At 39.7% G+C, this 22,500-nt stretch overlaps 1 protein-coding gene across 1 annotated transcript in view; it reads left to right on the forward strand.

Moving 5' to 3' along the window:
- The window catches only part of mycbpap (mycbp associated protein), a 26,149-nt gene that overhangs the window by 1,675 nt on the left and 1,974 nt on the right, over positions 1-22,500 (forward strand). The window contains exons 2-18 of the mRNA XM_059338316.1: positions 910-991; positions 3,544-3,658; positions 3,781-3,887; positions 4,830-5,007; positions 6,842-6,957; positions 7,089-7,239; positions 8,957-9,072; positions 10,910-11,028; positions 12,021-12,129; positions 12,759-12,951; positions 13,076-13,263; positions 13,998-14,144; positions 15,011-15,109; positions 16,130-16,257; positions 16,347-16,474; positions 16,540-16,676; positions 20,305-20,487. Coding sequence (XP_059194299.1) covers positions 968-991; positions 3,544-3,658; positions 3,781-3,887; positions 4,830-5,007; positions 6,842-6,957; positions 7,089-7,239; positions 8,957-9,072; positions 10,910-11,028; positions 12,021-12,129; positions 12,759-12,951; positions 13,076-13,263; positions 13,998-14,144; positions 15,011-15,109; positions 16,130-16,257; positions 16,347-16,474; positions 16,540-16,676; positions 20,305-20,487 — 2,238 coding nt within the window. The 5' untranslated portion in view covers positions 910-967. The remainder of the gene's footprint in view (positions 1-909; positions 992-3,543; positions 3,659-3,780; positions 3,888-4,829; positions 5,008-6,841; positions 6,958-7,088; positions 7,240-8,956; positions 9,073-10,909; positions 11,029-12,020; positions 12,130-12,758; positions 12,952-13,075; positions 13,264-13,997; positions 14,145-15,010; positions 15,110-16,129; positions 16,258-16,346; positions 16,475-16,539; positions 16,677-20,304; positions 20,488-22,500) is intronic.

A 22,500-nucleotide genomic window follows, 5' to 3' on the forward strand; every position in this document is an offset into this window, starting at 1 on the left:
GAACCAGCTCTGTAGACTAGAACCAGCTCTTTAGATCAGAACCAGCTCTGTAGACCAGAACCAGCTCTTTAGACTAGAACCAGCTCTGTAGACCAGAACCAGCTCTGTAGACCAGAACCAGCTCTGTAGACCAGTCTGATCATCTACCACCACAGACTGATAAAACATCTGCAGCATCACTACACATGTCCAGAGATCTGAGCTGAGAGAAGAAACAGAGGCTCCGCCCCTTTTAGTAGAGAGCGTCTGTGTTCAGGGACCAGTCCAACTTATTATCCAGGTAAACACCTGGATACTTAGAACCTGGCACCACCTCCATGATATTCACTGGCTGAAGGTATAAGTGAAAATGCTCAAGTTACGTGCATGGATAAAACTTTTAAAAGTGTCTCCAAAGGAGGAAGAAATACATAAGATCTTTGCCAGAGAATAGGTCTGTATCATTGGCCTTTAAAATATTCATTTGCAAACATATAAGAGCACCACAGCCTTTCATTTCATCAGGGCCAAGGGTATCTTCTGCCTCCAGCAAACCAAAGCCCTTATCTGAAAAGCTGCACCGCCTCTGTGACGGAAAACATGGAGGAAGCCAAGCAAAACACTCACAAAAGCCAAGGATTCATCATTGTTGTTGTGTCCATGGAAACGGTTGGATAAAAAGAAATTAACAGAATTATATAACTATGTCAATTTTGCAGGGTCATGTCTTTGTCTTTGCGTGTGTGTGTGTTTGTGCGTACAGTAAAGATGAAATGATAGAATTAGGGGATTACTTATGAACATCATTATAATCTGAGTGTGTAGAGATGATGGAGAGACTTTTAGGTATTTGACATTAAGATAGTTTAACTCAAACACACATAAACTGATTTTAATAATTTTATAATCTTTTTTCTTCCTCTCCTCCAGAGAACAAGAAGCTAAAGAAGCAGAAGAGTTGTTCATCTTGTGTGATAAACAGTGGAGGATGCTCCCTCAGGACCTCCATAAGGTAAACCTACATATCACTAATCATTTGCAAAGCATGTGTGTAGCACTAAGATACTTTAGTGCAGTAGTTCTCAACCTTTTTGAGTCGCGACCCCCAATTTAACATGCATGTTGTCCGTGCCCCCCGCTCACTGAACACAATCTCACACGCACAGTTCAGATCACCCAAAAAAGAAACAAAATGACCAAAAAAAAGACACAAACTGACCAAAAAAGAAACAAAATGACCAAAAAAGAAACAAAATTACCAAAAAAAGGAAACAAAATGACCAAAAAAGACACAGATTGACCACAAAATGATCAAAAAAAGACACAAAAAGATCAAAAAGACACAAAAAAGACACAAAATTACCAAAAAAAGAAACAAAATTACCAAAAAAGACACAAATTGACCAAAAGAGACACAAAATTACCAAAAAAAAGACAGAAAATTACCCAAAAAAGAAACAAACTACCAAAAAAGACACAAAATGACCAAAAAAAGGAACCAAAATGACCAAAAAAAGACACAGATTGACCACAAAATTATCAAAAAAAGAAACAAAAAGACCAAAAAGACACAAAATGACCAAAAAAAGACACAAAATTACCAAAAAAAGACAGAAAATGACCAAAAAAGACACAAAATGACCAAAAAAAGGAAACAAAATGACCAAAAAAGACACAGATTGACCACAAAATGATCAAAAAAAGACACAAAAAGATCAAAAAGACACAAAAAAGACACAAAATTACCAAAAAAAGAAACAAAATTACCAAAAAAGACACAAATTGACCAAAAGAGACACAAAATTACCAAAAAAGACACAAAATAACAAAAAAAAAGACAGAAAATTACCCAAAAAAGAAACAAACTACCAAAAAAGACACAAAATGACCAAAAAAAGGAACCAAAATGACCAAAAAAAGACACAGATTGACCACAAAATTATCAAAAAAAGAAACAAAAAGACCAAAAAGACACAAAATGACCAAAAAAAGACACAAAATTACCAAAAAAAGACAGAAAATGACCAAAAGAGACACAAAATGACCAAAAAAAGGAAACAAAATGACCAAAAAAGACACAGATTGACCACAAAATGATCAAAAAAAGACACAAAAAGATCAAAAAGACACAAAAAAGACACAAAATTACCAAAAAAAGAAACAAAATTACCAAAAAAGACACAAATTGACCAAAAGAGACACAAAATTACCAAAAAAGACACAAAATAACAAAAAAAAAGACAGAAAATTACCCAAAAAAGAAACAAACTACCAAAAAAGACACAAAATGACCAAAAAAAGGAACCAAAATGACCAAAAAAAGACACAGATTGACCACAAAATGATCAAAAAAAGAAACAAAAAGACCAAAAAGACACAAAATGACCAAAAAAAGACACAAAATTACCAAAAAAAGACAGAAAATGACCAAAAAAGACACAAAATGACCAAAAAAAGGAAACAAAATGACCAAAAAAGACACAGATTGACCACAAAATGATCAAAAAAAGACACAAAAAGATCAAAAAGACACAAAAAAGACACAAAATTACCAAAAAAAGAAACAAAATTACCAAAAAAGACACAAATTGACCAAAAGAGACACAAAATTACCAAAAAAGACACAAAATTACCAAAAAAGACACAAAATAACCAAAAAAAAGACAGAAAATTACCCAAAAAAGAAACAAACTACCAAAAAAGACACAAAATGACCAAAAAAAGGAACCAAAATGACCAAAAAAAGACACAGATTGACCACAAAATGATCAAAAAAGAAACAAAAAGACCAAAAAAACACAAAATGACCAAAAAAAGACAGAAAATGACCAAAAAAGACACAAAATGACCAAAAAAAGGAAACAAAATGACCAAAAAAGACACAGATTGACCACAAAATGATCAAAAAAAGACACAAAAAGATCAAAAAGACACAAAATTACCAAAAAAAGAAACAAAATTACCAAAAAAGACACAAATTGACCAAAAGAGACACAAAATTACCAAAAAAGACACAAAATAACCAAAAAAAAAGACAGAAAATTACCCAAAAAAGAAACAAACTACCAAAAAAGACACAAAATGACCAAAAAAAGGAACCAAAATGACCAAAAAAGACACAGATTGACCACAAAATGATCAAAAAAAGAAACAAAAAGACCAAAAAGACACAAAATAACCAAAAAAAAGACAGAAAATTACCCAAAAAAGAAACAAACTACCAAAAAAGACACAAAATGACCAAAAAAAGGAACCAAAATGACCAAAAAAGACACAGATTGACCACAAAATGATCAAAAAAAGAAACAAAAAGACCAAAAAGACACAAAATGACCAAAAAAAGACACACCATGACCAAAAAAGACATTAAGTGACCAAAAACACATGAACACATGAACACTTTAACACAGTGGAGACAGAGCTGACTTCCAAAATGATTTGGCGACCCCCAGAAATCATCTCGCGACCCCAATTGGGGTCTCGACCCCCAGGTTGAGAACAGCTGCTTTAATGTATATGTTGTTTATATATTATATGTAATTGAGAATGTGATTATGACTGCAGCTTCATATCCCAAAGCCACCCGGGGGCCACCAACCAGCAGCGCTCTGTAGAACAGCTGACGGAGGTGGACCTGCTGGTCCAGGATCAGTGATTCTGGACTCTCAGGACCACACAGGTTAGTTATATTCCTCTGCTCTCATAGACAGAACATACTGAAATATTCATACAGTTAGATGTTACTCCTTATAATATGCATCCATATGGCTAAAATATCTTTTTCTGTCCTTTTCTCTCCAGGACGGGCCGGGCTCCGGTTTGATGGCCGAGGCATGGTCCTCCCTCACAGCATTCTGGGGACGTTAGAGGACTTTAGAAGTTATCTGGAGGCCAAAGGAGACACGGAGGTAACACTAAATATACAGTATTTAAAACCAAAAGCTCTCATTCTGTAAACTATCCAATGCAACAGAATAGTCACTAGAACTACAACGATTAGTAGACTGACAGAAAATAACTGACATCTATTTTCATAAGTGATTAATTGTTAAAGTAAATAAGGAGTTTTTATGTTTTTCTCAGTTTTGTTTCATATAAAAGAGAATATCTTTGAGTTTGACTGACAAAACAAGACATTTTAAGACATCACCATGAACTTTGAGCAGGGGTCTCAAACTCAAATTACCTGGGGGCCGCTGGAGGCAGTATCAAAATGACAGAAAAAAGACACAAAATGACAGAAAAAGACCTAAATTATTTAAAAAAGACACAAAATGACCAAAAAAAAGACACAAAATTACTTAAAAAAGACACAAAATGACCAAAAAAGACAAAATTATTTAAAAAAGACACAAAACGACCAAAAAAAAGACACAAAATTACTTAAAAAAGACACAAAATGACCAAAAAAGACAAAATTATTTTAAAAAGACACAAAACGACCAAAAAAAAAGACACAAAATTACTCAAAAAAGACACAAAATGACAGAAAAAAGACACAAAATGACCAAAAAAAGACACAGAATTACCAAAAAAGACACAAAATTATTTTTAAAAAAGAGACAAAATTACAACAAAAAAAACCAACACGGTAAAGTGCCATTCATATAAAACGCACATTAAACTTTCATAACAAGGTGGGGGCCACAAAATATCATCACGAGGGCCGCAATTGGCCCGCGGGCCGCGAGTTTGAGACCCCTGACTTTGAGAGATGGGGACATTTTAGACTATTTTCTAACATTTTAGACCAAATGATTAATGGGCAGATTAATCGAAGTCAAAAATAATTGTGAGTGTTCTGACTAGCTATGAGTTACTTCTTCCTTCTGTCCTCTCTCAACCATTAGTTGATGGATCGATTACCAAAGGCCCAGAGAAACGCTCCCTCAGAGCCCCCAGGAGGGCTTCCCTCTGAGGCTGAGGGGTCTGGGGTCTCTGCAGGACACAGAAACACGGAGAGAAACGCTCTGCAGCACTGGAACACACACATGACGCAGCGCAGACGCCAGCAGGACTTCCTGTCCGGTGAGCTGATTAGAGAGAATCACACTGTATCATCATTAACTCTATAAAGCCTAGTGTATCATATTTGATACATAAGTTTTTGAGACCTCTACATCATCAGTGTGATGTTTTTTTTCCTGAAAAACCTGATGAATACATGAATTGATGATTAAAAAAACTGAGCAACAAATTTCACAAAAATACCAGATGTAACAAAAATGATTTGCTGGTTCCACTGGTGGATCTGTCATTGCTGCGTGAAAACTTCATATCAGCAGATGTATGATGTTGTTTTATATGGAAAAAAATATTTTGTATGTTTGAGGAAAATGTTAAAAGGAAAGTCAAAGTTTTATTTGGTTAAAAATATTAGGTTTTATGTGATTATGTTAGTTCAAGAAAAGCAAATTGTGAGCAAAAAAATGCACAAAAGACCTGATGTATCAAATATGATCCAAATTAAATTCATACATGAAAATTGATATTGAATTAAAAAAATTTTTAGCCGGTTCAACAAACACTCCAGTTTTGAAAATTTAGAATTTTCTGGCAATTATTTCACGGTTCAGGCTTTATAGGGTTAAAACTGCAGTAAACTCACTGAACTATAGCAGACCAGGACAACAACAAGCATCATGTTATTGAAGAAAACATTTTCAAACTAGAAGTAGGAGCTTATGAATTTAAAAAACCTCATACCTGCATAGTCTCAAATGAGGGTTCTTATTTTGAGCTATTTAAAGTGACAGTTCACTAGATACTATCATCTTTCTAATGTCATTTCTACATGAAATTGCTCATAACAAGGACATGGGATTATTTTCAGTACAAGGGTCATGATTTATTTATTTTAAATACAAGTTTTTCAAATTTATATTTTGGCACATTGAGCACCACAAGCCAAGCGCCATCTGGTTCCTTTATATTCAAGAAAAGGCAGATATCTCTGCAGATACCTCTAGCAATCTGCAACTCACACCAAAGCAGTCTAGATAATACATTATTGATAATTAACACCACAGGTAAGAGAAAAATATACATTACTGGTCAAAAGTTTTAGAACACCCCAATTTTTCCAGTTTTTTATTGAAATTCAAGCAGTTCAAGTCAAATGAACAGCTTGAAAGGGTCCAAAGGTAAGTGGTGAACTGCCAGAGGTAAATAAAAAAAGGTAAGCTTAACCAAAACTGGAAAATAATGTACATTTCAGAATTATACAAGTAGGCCTTTTTCAGGGAACAAGAAATGGGTTAACAACTTAACTCTATGGAGTCTTGGGCTATTTTGTCCATTTTTTAATTATTTTCATGTCTTTGTAAGTCATTTTGTGTCTTTTTTTAGTCATTTTGTGTCTTTTTTTGGTCATTTTGTGTCTTTTGGTGTCTTTTTTGTCATTTTGTGTCTTTTTTTGGTCATTTTGTCTCTTTTGGTGTCTTTTTTGTCATTTTGTGTCTTTTTTTAGTCATTTTGTGTCTTTTGGTGTCTTTTTTTGTCATTTTGTGTCTTTTTTTAGTCATTTTGTGTCTTTTTTTAGTCCTTTAGTCCAACATAAAATGTGATTTTGAATCTTTTTTTTACTTTCAAAACACTATCATGCTCAATAAAGAATTTTAAATGTTGCAAATGTGCATTAATTTCAGAGTACACTGAGACATTAAATTGCATCATTTTCAATTAAATTCTGGAAAAGTTGGTGTGTTCTAAAACTTTTGACCAGTAGTGTACATTTTTGATTTGGGGATGGGACTGTCCTTTTTTGAAGAGTGAGATATTTGGTTATTTATCTATTTGATTTCTGATTAATATTAACTTCTTGTTTCTGTCCCTCTATGTCTCTATTCACCAACTCTTCCAGAGCTGCTGGCCCGGCCGGTTGGAGGTTTACTGATGAACCAAGCCAGCAGCTTCAGAGGAACACAGGAGCAGAGAGAGCTGCTGAACCAAGTCATGCCTCTCCTCCACTCCGGATATGTACGACACACAGTTGGTCTACTCTGTCTTGAGTCATCACCATCATGTTATATTTTATATTTCTAGAATAAAACTGTTCTCTGTAGCTTCTCCGTCTCATTGTGTCTTTCCTCTATGCCTCCTGTGTTTAGGGTTACCGTGTGGGCAGTGAGTTCTGGAGTCTTCCCCAGCGTTATGGAGATGAGATGAGTGGCATCACAGCCACTCTGACTCAGACGGAGCAAGGCAGGAGGCAGCCGCTCACACATGTAGGGCAGCCAGGCAGCATCCGCAGGGAATCAGGTACCAGCAAGGTTATTATAGTTAACGAAAACTAACGAATACTAGAATTGAAAAAACATTTTCGTTAACTGAAATAAAAATAAAAACTAGAGTTTTTAAAAAAACCATAACTAACTGAAACTGTATTGTGTGGTTACAAAACTAACTAAAATTATAGTGAAAATGTCCTTAGTTTTCGTTTTTGTCAACTTTTTTCATTCATAATTCAGTGTTTACTGAGAGTGGGATGTTTACACTCCAACCAAAATTCAAAACAGTTAATAACCTTATTGGGGCTGAGATGGATAAACCAAAGGAAATAAAGGCAAAATTTATTATGACCACTTTGAATCTGGCACCCAACACATAGAAATACAAAATACACATACAAAAAAACTAAAACTAACACTAAAACTAAGCATTTTCAAAAAATAAAAACTAAACTAAAACTAGAAAACTCACTTTTAAAACTAACTAAAACTAACTGAATTTGAAAACAAAAATTCACAACGAAATTAAAACTGAAACTAATGAAAAATCCAAAACTATTATAACCTTGGTACCAGCAGACTCCACGCAGCGCCCCACTTCCCTTCAGCTGCTTCTCAATGTGCTTTCAACAGAAACCTTGTGCTGGAAAAGATAAAAAGCTCTTTGACAGTTAATCTGTCCACTTCTCCTTCTCACAGGAAATGTTTAGAAACCACACAAGGTTTGTAGAACCTGATAATGTAATAAATTCCTGATAATGTAATAAAAATCTGCACTTGAGTCCACTGAAAATGTAATAAAACCTGATAATGTCAAGTCAAGTCAAGTCAAAGTTTATTTATAGACATTTAAAAACAACCTCAGTTGACCAAAGTGCTGTACAGTTATTAAAATAGAATAAATCATACACAACTGGGTATAAATAAAACCAATAAAAGAATAAAATACTAAAAACAATAAAAACAATAAAATAAAGTAGAATAAAATAGTAATAAAAACTCAATCCAAAACAGAGTTAGAGATACAAAAGACAAATAAAAGGGTAAAAAAGTAAAAAAGAAAACCAAGGATTCTTGCCTAGTAATGTAATAACTTCCCGATAATGTAATAAAGTGCATTTCTCAATAATGTAATAGACTTTTTACCAATAATGTAATAAAGTATAACACCAAGCACCTTTAGATGTCAAGAAGCTGTTGAGTCATTCGGTTGTCATGGATACCTCGTTGGTGAAAAACGGATGAACGGGTCAAAAGTGAATAAACATTGAACTTTGACCTGTTGGTGGCGCTAGAGCTCTGAGCTAGAGTTGATACACAGTATCACCACTTGAACCCAAGTAATGGGTGGTCTGCTGGTAAATTATTACAATATTGGGGAATTATTACATTATCAGGACTTGTTAAATGAAGGCTAACCTGATAATGTAATAACCTCCATTAATGTTATACTTTATTACATTATTGGTAAAAAGTGTATTACATTATTGGGAAATGCACTTTATTACATTATCAGGAAGTTATTACATTATCAGGTTTTATTACATTTTCTGTGGACTCAAGTGCAGATTTTTATTACATTATTGGCAATTTATGACATTATCAGGTTCTACAAGGTTCATCCCAAAACATCTGTAAATACTCTCATGAAAGACAAATAAACCAAACAACAAAAGACAAAGAAGAGCCTCTTAACTCCTCTGAACTGAGAGTCAGTGTGTTCTCTGGGGGAATGTTTCCTCCACTAGGACTAACTAGTGCTGGGACCCGTCCAGCCTCTCTAACCTGGGACCAGAGTAGATACCTGCAGCAGCAGAACCAGGAGCTCAGAGAGTTTCTACAGGACATGGACATCAACAAGCCGGTAACACAACATACAAACTGTAACTCTGATTGCTGCCTTAAATTAATACAATTAGTGCTCCTGCTCTCTCTGATTCACAAAACTAATTCACATATTCTATATTATTAGTCTGGAAACTTTCATTTCACATTTGATTTCCAAAGGGCATTATTAACAAGCACAAACCAAAATGTGTCTGAATAGACCCCCAACCAATCATGAGATGAAACCCCCAACCAATCAATGCTGTATCTGCCATAGCAAATAAATCATTATCTTGGTAGATTGGATTGGTTTCCAAAGTACCAGAATGTCTTTTATCCGCTCACATTTTGCCGAATGCAATCAAGCAATGCTCTTCTTCTTCTACTCTGACCCACAATCCTCTGCAAATCTATGTTGAAGAGGGTCAAAGTACAAGGTGTAATGTCACGATGAAGGAGTGTGTTCAGACTGTGTTCATGCTGAATGCAGCAGCATGTACTTTGTGAAGAGAGCTGCAGAATGTACTGAATTTAATAAGGAAAAAGAATGTGACTTCATTATTGGACCAGTGTTTGTCCAAGCTCACAGCCCACTGGAGCTCTCCCTCCCTCCCACAGGACACTCTGTCTCTCTCTGTCTCTGGTGGAGCTGCTCAGATCAGTTAGAGTCTTTTTACCAGCAGCCTGTTGGCTCACTGCTCTGGCTTCTCTATAGAAAGCAACATGTTATCTATGAAGGAACACAATCCTGATCACATCGTGTGATGGTATATTTAGTTTTCTGTAAAGTGTACATTCAGTCCACATATGCATAATGACATAAATGACCCCCATGTCCACATACAGTACAGTTATGAAATCTGGAGCGTGTCCAGTCATAGAGACTCAGTGTTTTGAGCTCTGTAACAGGTAACAGAGCTGGGGAAAGGTGGCCAGCTCTCCTTACTGCTCTCCTTCCTGCTCTCTCTGCATTATAATGACTCCATCAGCAGTAAACACTGCAGAGCCAGCTCCCATTCAACCCTATTAACAGCCTCAGGAACAGGTGCTGCTTATGGGGAGCTTTATTCAAATTAAAAAGAATTCTGGTTGCACTTAATACCCTCCCTCCTTATATCTCACTCTCTATTCACACACACACACACACACACACACACACACACACACACACACACCTGGCCCATGACATAAGGGAAACCGTAGCAGTGTGTTCTGTGGTGCTGGTTGGTTAATGTGATGCTGAGATGATTCTAAGATCTGAAGGAGCTCCTCACAAACACACAGAGTGACAGATCGTCCTGTCAGACTTGGCCACGGCTTCATGACACGTGTAATGAGAGAGAGAGAAGAGAGAGAGAGGAGAGAGGGAGAGAGAGGAGAGAGAGAGAGAGAGGAGAGAGAGAGGAGAGAGAGAGAGAGAGAGAGAGAGAGAGAAGAGAGGGAACTAAGAGATGGAGGGTTGGAAAAAAATCAAGCTAGTGGTGAGGTTTGAGTTTCAGGAGGAGGGAGAGAATAAAAGATTCATTTTTTTCACTCTGTCCATCACATAAAATAGTGGAAGAACTGTTCAAGTTAATGGCAACATGCAGATTCATAATATTGTTACTGGAGGGGAGGAAAAGCTATTATAATACAGTATAAAGGACATATTAGTTAAATCTCTCTAAAACAGTTGAGCTGGAAGAGGTTCAAGGACACTTATCAGCTTTAATTCAGCTATTAGGAACTGGACAGTTTGTTCCACAGCACCTTGTTCTGTCTGGTTCAATGATTCCTCAGAGACAGGACAGAACACATGTAGCAGAGAAATTAATTTGGGTTTTACTTTTCACTATTGGATGGAAAAACAAAGCTGACCACTCCCTTTAAAACAGGACATGGATGGACTGGAGGTGATTGGCTCCAGCAAGCCCTTCACTTCCATCACAGTGTGTTGTGGTCCCGTCCTGGAGGAGGAGGAGGAGGAGGAGGAAAAGATGAAGAAGGAGAACCTGTAAGCTCTGTTTTACTCATTTATTAGATATTTGCCATATTTCATTGAAAAAAGTCAATTTTCTAGGCTGAATATTTCAAGGAAGGGCAACAATGCTGCCATATTCTAAAGACACACAAACAAATTCAGTGGTGAAATAATTAAAGGGATAGTTCAGATTTCTGAAAGTGTGGTTGTATGCAATACTGATCAATAGTTAATGTATTACTACAGTAGAAGGCTGCCAGCACAAGCAGGCAGCTGTAACCTAACTGAAGCTGCTGTGGAAGAACAGATTTTAACCACCCAACACATCAGTATCAGTGAATGCTATATTTAGAGTACTAACACCACTTTTTGTGATATGATACAGCCTTTTCAAATGAAATTACAACCGAAGCCGTTCTTTAATAAAAAACAGTATGTTGCTGAATCATAACAAACCCTTTAAAACACCCTATTGGAAATGCATTAAAAATCACATGGATATTGTTTCCATTATTGTTGTCCACAATATTGAAGTTAAATTTCCCAACTGCAAACTCATGTCAAGAAAATTGTCTTGGAAAATTAATTGGTCTTCACACTGTTGCCTGTTTGACATGTTGGACAAGAAGTGCTTGAATGCATCTCAGTCTCCTTAAGGGAGGTGGTCCAGACCAGTCCGGCTCCAGCTGGTGGTCCAGACCAGTCAGGCTCCAGCTGGTGGTCCAGACCAGTCCGGCTCCAGCTGGTGGTCCAGACCAGTCCGGCTCCAGCTGGTGGTCCAGACCAGTCCGGCTCCAGCTGGTGGTCCAGACCAGTCTGGCTCCAGCTGGTGGTCCAGACCAGTCAGGCTCCAGCTGGTGGTCCAGACCAGTCAGGCTCCAGCTGGTGGTCCAGACCAGTCTGGCTCCAGCTGGTGGGCTGTGTTTGTCCTCTGAAGGTTCCAACCCTGAAACAGGATGCAGCTGATGGTGACTGTGACTGTAACTCATGGACTGGCTGCTGCTGGTTTCTCATTGTCTCCCCAGGGATCCACTGGCTCAGTTTGATGATGTCCAGTCAGATCTTCTGCTCATTCCTGCCTTGAGGTTCTGTGGTCAGCTCGCTACCTGGACAGGAAACTCCACCAGCAACCAGGTACAGAACAACCTTTGAGCAGTAGATGTGTCAGTGTGTTTGACGCTCCCATTGAAAAGAATTCACCAATATGCTGGCCTCTGCTGGGAGGAAAGGCTTCGGTGCACACGGCCTTCTTCCACCAGAGCTTTATTCGTCTCTCTGAACTATTCTACCATGAAGGAAACTCAACACGTTCTCCAGATTCTTTAAGTAAAAGTCTTATTCAAGCTGCTACCTCTGGCTCTGAAAAATTAAACCAATGCTGAAGTTTCTTAATTAATTCAAATGGCCAGCAGGGGGCAACTACGCTGTTGCAAAAAGAAGTCCGTATAGAAGTCTATGAGAAAATGACCCTACTTCTCACTTGACTTATTACCTCAGTAAGCTTTTTCCTAATTATAGTGTTAGCGTTAACAGCGTCTTATCCATTCTGTGTATTCGCTTGTGTCCAAACATCCAACATGGACTCTGTCCAAATGCCAGTTTGCTGTGGAAATTAATTATACTAAATGTACCTCATGAGCTGTTGTCATAGGCTTCAGGTAATTAGCAACTTTATTTGTTTGTGCTGCTTGGTTATATTTGAGATCATTATTTCATTATTATGTATTATTTATTGTTATTTGAGTACATCTCTCATTGATCAGGGAGAAGCAGGAATCAGTGCCACGATGCTGTTTGAGGCTCTGACGGGAGAAAGAGCTTCTTCCCACCTGGAGCTGCACAACGAGGGCAGCACGGCCATCTTCTACAGCTGGCAGCAGCTTCTCGTGCCACAGAGCTTCCCTGAGCTGCGACCACAAACAAAGAGCCTGTTCTTCTACTTCAGCTCCTCCTCTGGTACACAAACACCAACAGCAGCCACCTGCTGGCTGACCCGTCTCTCTCTGTTTGCTCTGTCAGCCGTCTGTCAGCCACCACTCAGCTCTCCTTCCTGCTTCACGCTCTGCTTCCTCTCCACCAGGCGTGATCCGTCCAGGTGACACCCAGCGGGTCGACTTCATATTTAAGTCAGAGGAGCCAGGCATCAGAACTGAACTCTGGCAGCTCACCACCCACCCTGTGCTGCTGCAAGGAGCCTCCATGCAGCTCACGCTAAAGGGAGTCGCTCTGTCCCAGGACCAGACAGCAGACCAAAGGCTGTTTATAGAGGTGCTTCACAATCACACTGGCTGGCTGATAGTCAGACAGAAATATGGTTTCTATAACTGGAAACACATATCGTTAGCCTCATAGCATAATTGCCTAAGTCATTTTTTGGCCAAATTGTGATATCTGCCTAACTTTACTCTCCTACCTGCTGCATCTTTCTGTTCTCAGCCAATCAGAACACTTGTTAGAGTCCAAAATCACTTTCTGCCTCAGTCATCTCTTTGACATTGTGTGGCATTTTTGCCACTACATACAAACATGGCCGACCGCATGACAAAGAGGTAATAAGTCTTCTCTTTGATTCATCTGGTCAGCTAGTTCATGTTTCTTCAACTTTCTAGACAATAAATGTACTTTCAGTCAATCAAAGGGATTAGGAGAAGTGTGTTTTTACTTTTAATCACATTTCTGCAACAAGGTATGATGAAGTGATGTAAACGCTAGCAAAACACTTGTAAAGAGATTTGTTTTGACTAGAAATAAGACATTTTGACAAGATATAAGATCAGTATTCTTGGTTAGATTTTGAGTTTTTGCAGTGAACCTGTTCATATTCTCAGAATAGCGTTCAGTGAGCAGAAGTACTCTGTGTTCGCTCCAAAAAAAGACCAGTGTGATGTTTGTATCGTTTTTTTCTTGTTTTCCGAAACGCTCAAATATGACTTAGGCAAATATGCTATGAGGCTAACGATATGTTTGTATTGTCTCTGTTTCTGTCGTGTGTGCACAAGCAGACGAAGCTGGAGAAGGTGGTGAAGGTGAAACTGTGCCGGTCCATTGTGTCTGAGGTGCTGCGAGGGGTCTGCAGCCCGGAGAGACCCAGCTCTCCTGCAGAGCTCCACCTCACTGAGGAGCAGCAGTTCTTAAGCAAAAACTCTGAGGTAAATCAAGAGGAAGCAGTTTCCTTAAAACATTTCTCACACGTGATCAGTGACATTTATTTTTTGAACAAACTCTTTTAAACTCTTCACCCTTAAAACTTGTAATTTTTCTTTCATATAGAGTTTGAGACATCAGGGTGGCTCAGTTTCATGTATCACTGATACATCAGTAATTCTCTTTTCACAGTGTTTTTGTTCAGTCTTAGTCATACCACCTCATATGGTGAGAGATGACCTGTTAATAGGCCTTTTATTGTGGTGTTCTTTTTGACATTTCACATGCTGTAGGCAGGGTGTGATCAGCCCATTATAGCTGCTTCTTTCCAACATGGATTTCATGTTAGTCTCCATTAATTCTGTACTATAATCACTCTTCCATCTACATTGTACAAAAGAGGTTATTTTGCCCCGTCAGTCTAATAAAAACCTGGTTGTAACTGGGTCAGTAGGGTGACTGGTTAGATTGGAGCGTGACTGTCTTAAAGGTCTCTTTAGCTATAATAGACAACAGCAATATACATGGAAGGAGATAATTAGAAGGAACATTGGAAAGTGTGACCAAACATAAAGCCTGAAATATTATCTGTTATTATAGGCCGTCTAATCAGGATAATTGGAGGACTTTTCCTTTAAATGTCATATGTGTCATTACTAAATGTTAGATGATTACAGCTCTCTTTACTTTATATTTTATCATCACAAAGGATGGCACACATATTTCTTCTCTTCCCCTGAGGAGTGATTAAATATGATCACATGCATCAGAGGTTTTATGATCAACTATCAGTTATAATCCTGCAGCGTGATTTCGTCTTGTGGTCACACGTTTATACTCTAATAAATTATTGTTCCATACATTGTTATAGTTGCAGTTCCTTCATCAGCCAGTGGAGGAGCTGAAGAGACTCTGGGAGGAAGTCTACCCAGGATGCACCTGGGATCTCTCTGTGGATTCACTCCGACAGGTAGAGACATTATGTGATCTCATGGTGCGTGATCACATGAAAGTTCATATAATATAATATCAAAGTTAGAGTCCCTCAGTGCACTGAGCACCATCCTGTAGAAGTTAATACCGTGATGATGCATCAGATGTGAGGTTATAAGACGTTATTGGCAAGGTTTTAATTGTTTTACATTTTTTATTAGTTTTAGTTTTAATTTCGTGGTGAATCTTTTTTCCAAATTCAGTTAGTTTTAATTAGTTTTTAGAGTGAGTCTGCTAGTTTTTATTAGTTTTAGTGTTTATTTTTTTGTAATGGGGTATTTGTTGGGTGTGAGAATCAAAAAGGTCAAAATAGACGTTGTCTTTATTTTCTTTACTTTATTCATCTTTAGCCCAATAAGGTGATTAACTCCTGCAGCTCCGGGTGAAGTGCTGAACTTTCTGAAGTCTCAATAAACATATTTACCAATGCTTCCTGTATGGAACAAGTTGACAAGGCGAAAACGAAGGACATTTTAAATTCAATTTTAGTTAGTTTTAGTTAGTTTTGTAACCAAACAATATAGTTTCAGTTAGTTATCATTTTTTTTAACTTTCAGTTAACGAAAATGTTTTTTCAATTCTAGTTTTTGTTATGTCGTTAGTTTTCGTTAACTATAATAACCTTGGTTCCAGTTTGGAGTACAACAGTAAATTTACCTGCAGAACATGAGAGTTGCTGCTCTATTGTGTGTCTTTGGTGTTTTTAAAGAGAAAGGTTGAATCCCTAAAGTCACACGATCACACAAACTAAGTGACTGAGCCAGAGTTAGACCAGCAGAGTTAGACCAGCAGAGTTAAAAAAAGGGGTTTCTGATAGCAAGGTGTGGTGAAAATATTCTAAATATAGTATAAACTTTAACTGATATATGATGTTCTGCTGGCTGCTCCAGACACAGTAGAGTTATAAAGCTTCACTGTCTACTGTAGTAACACACTGACTTTGGCTCAATAATACCTCACACAACTCCATTTAATAAACCTGAACTATTCATTCCAGGCTGTTCTATCTCTGCCTGAGCATGAGTCAGTGAAGGAAGAGAGTCTGGCCCGCCTCAACGTCCTGCTGCTGCAGCTCTCTGGACCTGGTCAGCTACAGCGCCAACAGATAACAGCAGCAGCTGCAGGGTGACACACACACTCACACACACACAGTCAACACCTGCACATGGTTTAGTCAGCCTGCAGGTAACGGTGGTGTGTGCTGCCCCCTGCAGGCAGCAGCTGTGGAGGAAGCTGCTGGACAGCCTGGCTGGTGAGGCCTTGAGGCTCAGAGACCTGCTGGGCCTCCCAGAGAGAGAAACATGGAGCCATCACACAGAGGAAGCCCTGCCCTCTGATGCTGGTGAGGCTTTACTCACTCAGACTGGAGGAGATTCATGCTGCTCATACTGTGCTTTGACATTGCAGATATGGCTGAAAACAAAGAGGAGAAGAGTGATAAGAAGGGAGGAGCAGCTCCTAAGGAGGAGAGGAGCGGGGTGAGGTCCAGGTTTAAAGATGACAACAAGGAGTCCAAGTCAGCAACGACAGAAAGATCAGCCGAGGTGAGGAGAGGAACGCAGATTTAGTTTTCTAGCTGACTCGCCGTTGACACGGACTACTTTCATATGTTTTGTGAGTTTTTTTTAATTTTACTCCTTGGCTGAGCTGGCCCTGTGGAGATTTATTTTTTGCTGTTGTGGTTGCATAAATACAAGCAGCCCATAATCACCAAGTTAGACCAAATAAAACCACCATATAATTCAAACTTTAATTACTTTTATCTATTTAATCCAGACTCAAATCCAAATACACAACGTGAGGCCATATTTCCCCCTTCGTGACATTGTAGCATGCAAACTTGGCCTTTTTACCTTTGAATGGTTTTAAGTTTTGGAAATGTTTAACGACAAATAGTTTACCTGATGGGATGGGGGGATGGGGGGGGGCTGCCGGCACACCTGTGGTGTACTTGGGCACGAGGTAAGATCATAAAAAACCCATAATCATCACTACTGTCCCCTTTAATCACAGAGCTGTCAGCTATCAGATCTGTTTCTCAAAGGAAACTCATTGTTGTCAAGTCTTGGGATGGAAATTATTTTTAAACTTTGAACCCAAACAATCTCTATGACATCATCGACATTGATCATCATCGACATTGATGATCGACATTGCATGAAAGTATTGTAGGAGCAGCAGTTATTAGCAGAGGGAGTTTTAAAGTTTTAAGTCATTCACTATTGTTTGTGTCACTGTTGAAAACATTTCAAAGTATCCATCATCTCCAACACGCCTGTTATAGAATAGAAGTCAACATGACAGCTGGCTGTTCTCTGTTGGATCTGCTGTGTGTAATTATGACAACATCCCTCAAGTTAAAGAGGTCAGATACAGAAACCTGCTGCCATCAGATGGAGGGTAAAGGTCATCAGTAGTACTGAGGCACCAAAGAACACAGTGTTGGTGTTTACTTTAAGAAGAACCTCTTTCTGCACGCTGTCATAGTGATAACTACCCAAAACACCTCACAGTCATAGACTGTATAGTATATATATATTTATATATATATATATTTATATATATATATACTGTACAGTCAGGTGAAGCTGGCTGTTTCCTCTCATCATTTCTTCATCACACCAGAGTCACAGTGGGGTTCCACTGTTTTCAGGTTAGATCTATATTCATGTCCCTGATGAGCAGTAATGAATTAGGACAGGGATTCCCAAAGTGTGGTGCGTGGACCCCTGGGGGTGCGTGAGCTGCTACTAGGGGGTGCGCGAGATGAAAATGGTAATGGCGGTCTGATAATGACACAATTACATTTTTTTTCGCCCACACAATAAAGACGTGTTATTGATTAATTAATAAATACAGGCTATTCAATTTTGCATCATTTTTTGTTCATTTTTGCATCTATTTTGGTCATTTTTGCATCTATTTTTTGGTTGTTTGGTAATTTTTACATGTATTTTTTGTCAATTTGTGTCTATTTTGATAATTTTGTGTCATCTTTGGTCATTTTTGCATCTATTTTTGGTTGTTTTTGATCTTATAATGAAGCGTAGAAGAAGTTATCTTCTTGTTCTTGTATCATTTTTCCAGCCTGTGTTATGATGACGGGGTTGTGTTCACTCCACGCTCGTTTAAATTTGCTGCAATTTTTGTTCAACGCAGCTCAAAATATTGTAACATTTTCTCAACTGATCTGCTTTCTGCCTCTGATCCTGAGCCTGTCATCATCCTCCACCTTTAATTTGGCTATAAAAACTCTTATTGCATTTTGTTTTTTTGAAATTTTTTGATTGGGGGTGCGTCAACCCAGTTGGGACATAGAAGGGGGTGCACGGCTAAAAAAGTTTGGGAACCGCTGAATTAGGACATCTCTTCAGTGAACTTGACCACCATGAGTCACTTTCATTATTTCCAACAAGCTGTCAGTTCATCATTCATTCATCTGACATTCAACAAGACAACTCTTGTTTTCTAGTTACTACTGACTGCCTCCACACAACCTGCCACCTCCTGCTGCTGCCCAGTGATGCACACACCTACAGTACAATGTTCTCAAACAATTCATTATATATATTCATGTTGACATACAGACTTTATGTTCTCCATAACGCCAAACGGTTGCTTTAGTTTCAAGTCAATTCAAGTCAAGTCAACTTTATTTATCAATGCTGCCATATGTACAGACAAACAGAGAATTTAAATTGTGTTTCCCTCTTATCCCTGATGCAAGCAGCTATAAACATGAAATGTAAAATATAAATAAAATATAAAATATAAATGTAAAAACATATATACCAGCAGGAAGACATAGACGAAAAGACAAATCTGCAAGATGTAAATATTATAAATATGACGGTATGAAAAGATTAATGGTATAAATATGGTAAATAGTATCAGTATGGCAATATGGCAGTATAAACAGAATTATCAGTATAAATATAAATATGGCAGTATAAACAGAAATTACAGTATAAATATAAATATGGCAGTATAAACAGAATTATCAGTATAAATATAAATATGGCAGTATAAACAGAATTATCAGTATAAATATAAATGTGGCAGTATAAACAGAATTATCAGTATAAATATAAATATGGCAGTATAAACAGAATTATCAGTATAAATATAAATATGGCAGTATAAACAGAAAGTACAGTATAAACAGTGAGGTCTATCAAACAGTTGGTGTACAGCAGGTGACTGTATTTAAAGGAGGAGCACCTGAGCCACCACAAACTGTGACTATCTGTGTGGGAATACTAATTTAAACCTCTGTGTGTATGCACATTCATGGGCATGTGTGTGTTCCTGTGTGTCAGTGTGTGTGTGTGTGTGTGTGTGTGTGTGTGTGTGTGTCATTCAGTCCTCCCACTAACTGTAGGAAGCTGAACGCTCCATCCAGAGAAGTCATTATAATAGAATATGGCCGTTCATGTTGTTGCAGTGTGACTGGTCGGGTGAAATAACGAGCAAAACATTTTTTCTTGGCTCCCATTTATTTTTATGTAGATGATTGTTTTGCACCCATGCTCATTACACCCAGCCCTTCTGCATCATCACAAATCTGAATTTCAGCAACTTCTGGTGGTCAGCCCTGTGATTGATAGCTGAATGAGGACGTTACTGTGTTGGTCAAACTGAGAAGAGATGCTGCGTCCACATAAACCACGTTCAGGGTGAATCTGCCCCGGGACCTGTTACATGTCTCTCCTGATGGTTTGTGTCTCTATTGTCAGCCAACAAAGGCAAAAAAAAATAGATGTAAAATTAAATTTTGAAATGACTAGAGACACAGTTTTGTGTGTCTGTGTATTTTGTGGAGTGATTTTCTCCTCTATGATGGTTGAGTCATAGGTAGGTACAGCCTATTACTCACAGGCTACCATGGTAACAGGACACTGTGTGAAAATGTGCACCTGCTCTCCAACTGGTGCCCAGTGAATTACCAGCACCTGGACCAGTCCAGCCATCTGTGGAGCACGCACACGCAGCTATACGTTCACTCAAACACTACAAGTCATCCAATATATTAAACACAAGGAAATATGTGGGAGGTGCTTTTACATGACGTTAGCTGCATGCAGCCACTCACCAGCCGACTCGTACCGAGTGCTTCATCATTCATCAGTAACTTTTGTTTGTCTGTCTGCTATCTGTGTGTCCGGTGTACAGGACAGCAGAAAGAAGGGCAGAAGAAGAGAGGACGTAGGGAAACGCTGCAGGGAAAAGCAAGGGAAGGAGCTCAGCTCTCCTCAGGCCTCGCTGACTGATCTCCGTCCAGACAGCGTCAGTCAGCCTCCTGATGAGGAACATGGAGAGCTGATGGACATTTACACAAGGCTCCTGCACAAGAAGGCAAGCCTTTTGATTATCTGACAGTTTGTATGTTAAGGAGGCACACACACTAAGAGAGGAGAAATATGACTCCACCTGAGACAAAAGTTGCATAATATCTGCTCTGACTCTCGAGAGGTCTTCTAAAGTTTGTGAAATGATGATGTCGTCAAGGTTTCATGCTGGGTTTGAGAGTAAAAACGAATAATATTAGCCAATACATTGATAATATATTATCTGCTGATATTATGCCTATCACAGACATATTGGTATCTGCTCAGCAATTTACTGACCTGAACATTTAACCCCGGATTCCAAAAAAGTTGGAATGTTGTCAAAATTGTAAATTAAACCGAAAGTGATAATTTGCTATTACTCTTAAAATCTACCTGTCTGCCAGGGGGTAGGGTTATACCAAAACATTTTTCCGCTTATCCGGGGCCGGGTCGCAGGGGCAGCAGGCTAAGCAGGGCATTCCAGACGTCCCTCTCCCCAGCCACAACGTCCAGCTCCTCCTGGACCCCGAGGCGTTCCCAGGCCAGGAGAGAGATATAATCCCTCCACCGTGTTCTGGGTCTTCCCCGGGGCCTCCTACCAGTTGGACCTGGAACTCCTCTAACGGGAGGCGCCCGGGAGGATCCTTACCAGATGCCCAAACCACCTCAGCTGGCTCCTTTAGAGGAGAAGGAGCAGCAGCTCTACTCCGAGCTCCCTCCGGATGTCTGAGCTCCTCCCCCTATCTCTAAGGCTGAGCCCAGCCACCCTACGGAGGAAGCTCACTTCAGCCGCTTGTATCCGCGATCTTGCTCTTTTGGTCACTACCCAAAGTTCATGACCATAGGTGAGGGTTGGAACGTAGATGGAGCGGTAAATCGAGAGCTTTGCCTTCAGGCTCAGCTCCTTCTTCACCACGACAGTCCGGTACAACGTCCGCATCACTGCTGACGCCGCACCCAACCGCCTGTCCATCTCACGCTCCGTTCTACCCTCACTGCTGAACAAGACCCCCAGATACTGGAACTCCTTCGCTTGAGGCAGTACCTCTCCCCACCCAGAGGGGGCAGTACCTGTCTCCACCCAGAGGGGGCAGTCCACCGTTTTCCGGCAGAGAACCATGGCCTCAGACTTGGAGGTGCTAACTCTCATCCCAACCACTTCACACTCGGCTGCAAACCGCCCCAACGAGTGCTGGAGGTCCCGGCTTGAAGAACCACATCATCTGCAAAAAGCAGAGATGCAATTCTAAGGTCACCAAACCGAATCCCTTCCTCCCCCCGGCTGCTCCTGTCCATGAAAACCACAAACAGAATCGGAGACAAGGGGCAACCCTGGCGGAGGCCAACACCCACCAGGAACGTGTTTGACGTTGTGCCGAGTATGCGGACACAGCTCTCACTTTGGTTATATAGGGACCGGATAGCTCGTAGCAACGAGCCCGGTGCCCCATATTCCCGCAGTACCCCCCACAAGACTCCCTGAGGGACACGGTCGTAGGCCTTCTCCAAGTCCACAAAACACATGTAGACTGGATGGGCAACCTCCCATGACCCCTCCAGAAGTCTCGCAAGGGTAAAGAGCTGGTACGTTGTTCCACGGGCAAGGAGGGAAGCCGCATTGTTCCTCCTGAATCCGAGGTTTGACAATCGGCCGGAGCCTCCTTTCCAGCACCCTGGAGTAGACTTTTCCGGGGAGGCTGAGAAGTGTGATTCCACGGTAATTGGAACACACCCTCCGGTCCCCCTTTTTAAAAATGGGAACCACCACCCAAGTCTGCCACTCCACTGGCACTGTCCCAGACCTCCACGCGACACTGAAGAGGCGTGTCAACCATGACAGCCCAACAGTGTCCAGAGCCTTCAGCATCTCAGGGCGAATCTCATCCAACCCTGGCGCCTTGCCGCCGGGCAGCTTTTTAACTACCTTGGCGACCTCTGCCAGGTGGTGAGTCTTCAGACTCTGCCTCCTCTACAGAGGACGTGTTGGCTGGATTAAGGAGTTCCTCAAAGTGTTCTTTCCACCGTCCGACGACATCCA

Source organism: Centropristis striata, chromosome 1 (genome assembly GCF_030273125.1).
Source record: "Centropristis striata isolate RG_2023a ecotype Rhode Island chromosome 1, C.striata_1.0, whole genome shotgun sequence".
NCBI classification, from domain to species: Eukaryota; Metazoa; Chordata; class Actinopteri; order Perciformes; family Serranidae; genus Centropristis; species Centropristis striata.